The 8,810-nt window shown below is 47.4% G+C and overlaps 1 protein-coding gene across 2 annotated transcripts in view; it reads right to left on the minus strand.

Moving 5' to 3' along the window:
• LOC121543626 (fibroblast growth factor 18-like) overlaps window positions 1-2,467 on the minus strand; it is a 9,534-nt gene extending 7,067 nt beyond the window's left edge. For both annotated transcript variants that reach the window (XM_041853651.2, XM_045209343.1), the window contains exon 1: window positions 895-2,467. In XM_041853651.2, coding sequence (XP_041709585.2) covers window positions 895-926 — 32 coding nt within the window. In that variant the 5' untranslated portion in view covers window positions 927-2,467. The remainder of the gene's footprint in view (window positions 1-894) is intronic.
• Between the last annotated feature and the right edge of the window lie 6,343 nt (window positions 2,468-8,810).

Below are 8,810 nucleotides of genomic sequence, written 5' to 3' on the forward strand. Positions count from 1 at the left end.
AGACCATTGAACCAATGCTTGAGTTTGTGGAGAGCAGCCATTAGCCAGGCAAGCTAATATCTTGATGAGCATAGGTGTAACGTTCGTGTGGAGCAGTAGTTAGAGTATATGGCTGTGGTCTCAGTGAGCGAGGGGAAAATAAAAAGAGAGCCTGGATGGCAGAGGAGAAGATAATGTAGAAGAGGTGGAGGAGGGTTGGATCTAACCGTCTCTTCATCAGATACTGTTAGGTTGTTATCCATTTATCCCTGAGAATGATGAGAGAGAGAGAGAGAGAGAGAGAGAGAGAGAGAGAGAGAGAGAGACTAACTAACTATCTGGAGATGACTGCCATCTGGGAGAAGTACAGCCGACACAATGAAAGACAAATAAAATCCCTGGCTTTTAACAGGACACACCTCAAATAGTCAACCTCAGGCACTCCATTCTGTATCCTTTCACATAGCTGCAGTTGGCAAGCATCTCACCATTTTCCTTTTCCATGAAATATGGTTGTAGACTATGATACAATGACAGTTTGTGATAGTGGGTGGATTCAATGCAATACATTACTGTACTGTACATTATAGGCCTAGGTCCAATTGAATTGGTCAACATCAACACCAGTAATAAGCAGTTAAAAAAGTGTTTATGACAAGTCCTATGGGTGGCATAGCCCCAACCCTGACCCAGTGACCCTGACTAATTAGCCAATCACCTTCTTTGACACGTTTCTATGGTGACCGATGGGAAGAGATGAAAAGGTCGAATACCCAGGCCAGAGCATCCATGAACCATGCCCATGAAAAACTGCCGTGTCCACATGGTCAAAGACTAAACAACACACTACAACAATCAAACAGAATGTGCTTCATATGTCAATAACATTATTGATAAATGGTTAGAGGGACTTACAAGACAGCCAGCGTGGAGAGAAGGGACCGCATCGCTTCCCCCCTCCACTAGGGAACTTCGCCCAGAGTCAATCGCCTCGCTCGGTCAGAGCCGGTCCGACAGTCCGGAGAGTTCACTTGTGTGTTTATAATCCGCTGGACAGAGTGGAGGGTCAAAGAGTCAGCGGACACTCCCGTTGGCATCGGCGGCGTGGGTGTGAGGGCGCGGGGTGTTGGGCGGGGGTGGCCGTGCCACTGTGACTGGAGGGCTACCTCTCTTGGCTGTCACGGTGGCCGCTGCAACGGGGAGGGGCGGGGCGCGGGGGGAGGTTAGGTCATCAAACAGTTGCGCACCTCCGGGCTGGAGAGGAACAGGTGAAAGCGCGTTCACGACTCATAGAGGCTAAACTCCAATCGACTCAGCTGCTACGTATCAATAATGAAACCAATGTCAGTCAAAATCTCTCCAATGTGTTTTAGTGACGATGTTTTCTCTCGGTAATCTTATGCGTAATCCACTTTCGTATTGGTGTTGTAGTGCTACAATAAAGCGTATACTAGGTCAATAACTTTATTCCGAGAGAAGTCCACATTAGAGAAGAATTTGAAGAGATGAGACGCAGAATGAGGGATGGTAAAAGGAGGAGTGGCAGTCTGGACGGAGGCTGGAGCACGCGTAAGGTCTCTCTAGTCCCTGCGAGGCAAGGTCAGGCGCTGCGGGAGGCGGGGTACCTGGATGGGCTGGAGGCGAGGGCGGCGTGAAGAAGGGGCCTCTGCGGGCGCCGGGTGCTGCAGGGCGGGCTCGGTCATGGCTGCGACCCCACGATGGGTCACGAAGTCTCTGGCCCCGGGGACACCGAACAACAGTGTCAAATAAAGTGGATAAGAGCCCGGAGCGGTCCAGCTCAGATGGAGATGGAGAGAGTTGAATGAAAGGGAGGAGGGGAGGGAGAGAGAGGTAGGGATGGAGTGATGGAGGGAGGGGGAGTTGGAGAGGATGGGAACAGCTGTGACTGGGTGGCGGACCCAGCCACCCGCGACAGCACGGAAATGACAGCCGCTCTCTGCACCTGATTTCTCGGACTTCCCCGGCTGTCTCAACCGCTGGTTGCCTGGCTGCGGTCCTCCCTGAGCTCCGACACAATACCAGCCAAAACAGAGCGCGATGACATCACCTCGAAAATGTTTGAAGGAAAAAATGCAATCTGATCTTCTTAGTAATTTTTAAACGTAGAAAGTTAGCAGTTTTCCTGAAAAGGCACCAAAGTCTGGATGGCTCAGTTAGAACCGACCGTTGCAGTGCAGAAGAGACAGGTCTATTTCTCCTGTTTGTAAAGAAATACAAGTGAATGCATGCGCTTGAACGACGTTTACCTAATCACATTGACAGATCACCCCAGAACCTGCACCGTCTCTCCCCTCTCTCTCTCCCAGCCTCCCTCTTTCATTCAGTGGCGAGAGGAAAGCACAGGAGAAAATACAGAAAGAACACAGCTGCGTCCAGCATGTATATAAAAAGCGTTTTCCTTCCGCAAAAAGCTCCTCTTTACCGTGGATGGGAGTGCTGTACGGGAGAGGCGAGTCAGTCGGCAGGCACAAACCTCACTCCAAGAAAAAACAGAACAAGATTTTAACAGCCGTGGATCAATCCACCCCTCCCTCCCTCCCACCACCAGCCCCCCTCTCTCTCTCGTCTGCTCTCTCTCTCTCTCCCCCGCTTCCCCTCTCTCTCTCCCTCTCTCACATACACACTTATTGGATCAAAATGAGATTAGTCAGTCGCTATGTGATGCCGATCAACTACACCAAAGGCAAAACCATGTTGGAAATGTCACTGGCTGCAACAAAGGGGGAAGGGGGAACAGGGCTTAGTTTTTACAAATCTCCACAAAACACGGGTTTATGTGGGTTTCTCTGCGCTTTTGGCACCTTTCACAAGTGCTAGGGGAATAACAGGGGCGAGTCACTTTTGCCCTCCGATTACTTCTCGCCTCAGTGAAAAAGAAACCCGACCACTGCCACCCCTCTGCCCCTGACCCATGGTGGGGAGTGTGGGCTGAGGAGAGACCGCCAGAGCGGGGTGGGGGGCACGACTAGAAGAGCAGACCCTCCAAGTAAATAATTACCGCTTTGAAAAGTTATGTTTTGTGACTCTTCGTTTCATAATTTATAACTTAAACCTTGAGGGGAAAATGAAACAGAAAATGAGAGACAGTCCGCTTGAAAAGCGGGAGGGCGGTATGTAAGCATGGACTCGGATCCAAAACGAACATTTCTCAGGGATTTCGGCAGCAACGCCCGCTCTGCGCTCCCAACCCTCCCTCTCACCGCCACACAACCGCAGACGGTCAGCCAAGCCAACACAACACTCCTTCCATACCTTTCATTCACATACACACACACACACACACACACACACACACACACACACACACACACACACACACACACACACACACACACACACACACACACACACACGCACACAGAGTGCAGGAGACATTGGGTTCTCTCTCGCTCGTGTGTGTTGGAAATGAGGGGGGGACAGATATCTTGGCTTCTCTGCAATAGGCTTTTCAACGTTGCTCGCGCGCACGCACATGCACACACACACGGGCTACGTGGCTTCACAGGGCTGGGTAGGGGTACTGTGGTTGACTGGCTTTTAAGTCATGCTCAATAGAAGAGCTCCTGGCCCTCCTCTAGTACTGGCCCTCTTCCCCTCCCTGCACCTGTGTCTGGGTGGATAGTTTACTCCTCTGGCCTGCCTGGTGTCCAGCTAGCCAGGCCAGGGCAAGAGGGCACTTTTTATAAACCACCTGGCTGACCACAGCCCGTTGGACCACAGGTTCCAACAGACACACACCGCTGTTTACTCCTCTGGCCTGTCTGGTGTCCAGCTAGCCAGGCCAGGGCAGGAGGGCACTTCTTATAAACCACCTGGCTGACCACAGCCTGCTGGACCACAGGTTCAAACAGACACACACCGCTGCTGCTCCAACACACCACAAAGGGAGCAACAGTTATTACACGGGGCATCCGTTTGCCCTAGCTTGCCCTTGGTAATTTGTGTTATATAAACATGGTCTTTATTATACTGACCAGAGAGCTGCAGAAAGGCCTCATCATGAGGAGTGACTTAAGGGAGCGCCTTTTGTGGGTATCTAGCTATGCAGTGGTATAAGAGAGGTGTCACCTTGAAGAATGAGTTTTTGATGTGCAGGCTGACAGCCAGCGTGTAGTCAGCTACCCAATAGATGCCATTTTTTTTAATGGGTGAAAGATAAGTCTAGAGCGACATAGTTGACTGAAATATGAGACCACATCTAAAGGTTCCTCAGGCTTTCCTTTGTCTACCTTACACACATTTATATTTTTCTTCCTTTTTTCTCTCTCTCCTTCTCTCCCTCTGTCACGTCTTTCTCTCATTCATGTTCTGTCTTCTCTTTAACCCCCCCTCTCTTTTTTTATCACCCCTCACTGTCGCTCCTTATGTTTGCAGCGAGGGAGTGTATTGATTGCCCATGTCTTTGCCTCTGCAGCTCCTGGCTATTGATCTTCAGCTAAGATGTTTTAAATGCGTGCCCACACACACGCACGCACACAGTGTCATGTATAAAAATGCTCAGTTGCCCATTATTTTTGCTACCACGGCTAGAAGATCTCAGTGACTTTGAAAGAGGGGTCTCAAAGGAGCATAGGGGGTTTAAAAGGTGTGTGTGTGAGAGATGGCGCTGCAGTGGATAGCAGCTGACCAATCCTGCTATTTTGTGTTTTTTACGCTGATCTTAACCTTTTTGTACATAACGTCTCTGCCATCATTTCCTATGACCGAAAACAGCTTCTGGACATCAGAACAGCGATCACTAACCTAGATTTGGATGACAATTTCTACTTTGAGTCGGCAGCTGTGGACGTTCTGCTTACTCTGGACCAGGCCTGGGATCGAAAGAGGAAGTGATGGCGCAATAGAGGCAAACGAGCTGGCATCCTGATGAGACTATGTTGGCGAGCAAATAAACCGCCTCTTCAATCACTAGAGAACATACTGGACGAGCTCAACTCGAGACTATCCTATCAACGGGACCTGAAGAACTGTAATATTCTGTGTTTCTCAGAGTCGTGGCTGAACAAGGACATGGATAATATGCATCTCTCTGGTTTTTCCATACATTCTCTAGACCGGATGGCAGCCTCGGGTAAGGCGAAAGGGGGAGGGGTGTGTCTCTTTCTTAACAACAGCTGGTGAGCGATCTCTAATGTTAAGGAAGTCGAGTTATTGCTCGCCTGAGGTAGAATATCTCATGATAAGCTGTAGACCACACTATTTACCAAGAGAGTTTTAATCTATATATTTAATCTACATAGCTTTCTATTTACCACCACAAACAGATGCTGACACTAAGACCACCGCACTCGATGAGCTGTATAGGGCCATAAGAAAACAAGAAAATGCACATCTCGATTTTAATGCAGGGAAACTAAAATCTGTTTTACCTCATTTTTCGAGAGCTTCAAGTTCCTCTGAGTCCACATCACTAAGGACCTATCATGGTCCAAACACACCAACACAGTCGTGAAGAAGGCACGACAACTCCTCTTCCCCCTCAGCAGGCTGAAAAGATTTAGCATGGGCCCTAAAATGTTCTACCGCTGCACCATTGAGAGCATCTTGACTGGCTGCATCACCGCTTGGTATGGCAACTGCTTGGCATCCGACCGCAAGGCGCTACATCACTGGGGCCGAGCTCCCTGCCATCCAGGACCTCAATACCAGGCGGTGTCAGAGGAAGGCCCTAAAAATGGTCAAAAACTCCAGCCACTCAAGTCATAGACTGTTCTCTCTGCTACCGCATGGCAAGTGGTACTGATGCACCATGTCTGGAACCAACAGGACCCTGAACAGCTTCTATAGCCAAGTTATCATTACTCATTGTGCATTTATTCCTTGTGCTATTCTTTTTCTATTTTTCTCTGCATTGTTGGGAAGGGCCGAAAGTAAGCGTTTCACTGTTAGTCTACACCTGTTGTTTACGAAGCATGTGACAAATAACATTTGATTTGATTAGATTTGTGTGTGTGTGTGTGTCTCAGTCACCAGATCTCAACCCAGTTGAAGACTTATGGGATATTCTGGAGCAGCTCCCGAGACAGCGTTTTCCACCACCATCAACAAAACACCAAATTATGGAATTTCGTGTCGCATCCCTCCAATAGAGTTTCAGACACTTGTAGAATCAAGGAGTATTTAAGCTGTTCTGGCAGCTCTGGCGGCTCGTGGTGGCCCAATGCCCTATTAAGACACTTTATGTTGGTGTTTCGTTCATTTTGGCAGTTACCTGTAAATCTCAATTTCAGATATAGACCAACCGACACTCACACACTTCTCAAACAAAGGGACACACTCCAGCGTATATTTCGCATATACCCTCTCCCTGATTTGAATAGACTTAGGATTGATGGACAATATACCTTTGTGTTCCTCTCTTCAATCATTAAAGTGAATGAGAGCATGTGTGTGTGCGTCCGTGCATGCATTTGTGTGTTTGTGTGTGAGTGTGTATGTACAGTGGCTTGCGAAAGTATTCACCCTCCTTGGCATTTTTCCTATTTTGTTGCCTTACAACCTGGAATTAAAATGGATTTTTTTGGGGTTTGTATAATTTGATTTACACAACATGCCTACCAATTTGAAGATGCTAAATATTTTTAATTGTGAAACAATCAAGAAATAAGACAAAAAAAAAACAGAAAACTTGAGCGTGCATAACTATTCACCCCCCCAAAGTCAATACTTTGTAGAGCCACCTTTTGCAGCTGCAAGTCTCTTGGGGTATGTCTCTATAAGCTTGGCACATCTAGCCACTGGGATCTTTGCCCATTCTTCAAGGCAAAACTGCTCCAGCTCCTTCAAGTTGGATGGGTTCCGCTGGTGTACAGCAATCTTTAAGTCATACCACAGATTCTCAATTGTATTGAGGTCTGGGCTTTGACTAGGCCATTCCAAGACATTTCAATGTTTCCCCTTAAACCACTTGAGTGTTGCTTTAGCAGTATGCTTAGGGTCATTGTCCTGCTGGATGGTGAACCTCCGTCCCAGTCTCAAATCTCTGGAAGACTGAAACAGGTTTCCCTCATGAATATCCCTGTATTTAGTGCCATCCATCATTCTTTCAATTCTGACCAGTTTCCCAGTCCCTGCCGATGAAAAACATCCCCACAGCATGATGCTGCCACCACCATGCTTCACTGTGGGAATGGTGTTCTCGGGGTGATGAGAGGTGTTGGGTTTGCGCCAGACATAGCGTTTTCCTTGATGGCCAAAAAGCTCAATTTTAATCTGACCAGAGTACCTTCTTCCATATGTTTGGGGAGTCTCCCACATGCCTTTTGGTGAACACCAAACGTGTTTGCTTATTTCTTTCTTTAAGCAATGGCTTTTTTCTGGCCACTCTTCTGTAAAGCCCAGCTCTGTGTAGTGTACGGCTTAAAGTGGTCCTATGGACAGATACTTCAATCTCCGCTGTGGAGCTTTGCAGCTCCTTCAGAGTTATCTTTGGTCTCTTTGTTGCCTCTCTGATTAATGCCCTCCTTGCCTGGTCCGTGAGTTTTGGTGGGCGGCCCTCTCTTGGCAGGTTTGTTGTGGTGCCATATTCTTTCAATTTTTTAATAATGGATTTAATGGTGCTCCGTGGGATGTTCAAAGTTTCTGATATTTTTTTATAACCCAACCCTGATCTGTACTTCTCCACAACTTTGTCCCTGGCCTGTTTGGAGAGCTCCTTGGTTTTCATGGTGCCGCTTGCTTGGTGGTGCCCCTTGCTTAGTGGTGTTGCAGACTCTGGGGCCTTTCAGAACAGGTGTATATATACTGAGATCATGTGACAGATCACGTGACACTTAGATTGCACACAGGTGGACTTTATTTAACTACAGTAATTATGTGACTTCTGAAGGTAATTGGTTGCACCAGATCTTGTTTAGGGGCTTCATAACAAAGGGGGTGAATACATATGCACGCACCACTTTTCCATTATTTATTTTGAAGAATTTTTCACTTCACCAATTTGGACAATTTTGTGTATGTCCATTACATGCAATCCAAATAAAATCCATTTAAAGTAATGCAACAAAATAGGAAAAACGCCAAGGGGGATGAATACTTTTGCAAGGCACTGTATAGCCCAGTGGCTGCTGCTGTGTGGATCTGGCCCCTGCTCTGCCTTTCTTTCTCGGTCTGTCCTTTCTTTCTTTCTTTCTTTCTTTCTTTCTTTCTTTCTTTCTTTCTTTCTTTCTTTCTTTCTTTCTTTCTTTCTTTCTTTCTTTCTTTCTTTCTTTCTTTCTTTCTTTCTTTCTTTCTTTCTTTCTTTCTTTCTTTCTTTCTTTTCAGGGATGAGGATGATCAACCAGCCATATCCGCAGGCTGCTGCCTCCTTGGAGACTCATCAATAGGGCCATTCCATCTAGCAATTAACATCGATCAGTGCTCGTCAATACTGCCAGCGCCCAGACAAAGACCCAGGGTGCATTGCGTGAGCCTGCCCTTTCTCTATCACGCTAGAACAAATCCCCAAACAGCATTCTGATTAAATGAGGGCATTCTGGCCTGACCCCAAGGTCACTGTGGAGGCTAGAGCACTAGACTCTTGATACGACCAGAGCCACAAGGTTTTCCTGGACATATGACCTGACCTGGAAAAACTCTGGGTCCTAACTATAGTCTTTAGGCTAAGTTATACCCTATGATATTAGTAGAGCCCGGAGTATTTCATTGACAGATCACAAGGTGAGGTAAAACTCCTGGCCCCAGCTGTGAGGTCACAGGTTAGAGCCCTCCATTGATCATGACAGGAGGGTTCTCTGGTGATGAGGGGTTAGCAGAGACAAGTTTGGAAGGTGAAGGGTATGGGTTTAATTTGGGATGGTTACTGGTTAGGC

The sequence above is a fragment of the Coregonus clupeaformis genome, chromosome 3 (assembly GCF_020615455.1).
Source record: "Coregonus clupeaformis isolate EN_2021a chromosome 3, ASM2061545v1, whole genome shotgun sequence".
NCBI classification, from domain to species: domain Eukaryota; kingdom Metazoa; phylum Chordata; class Actinopteri; order Salmoniformes; family Salmonidae; genus Coregonus; species Coregonus clupeaformis.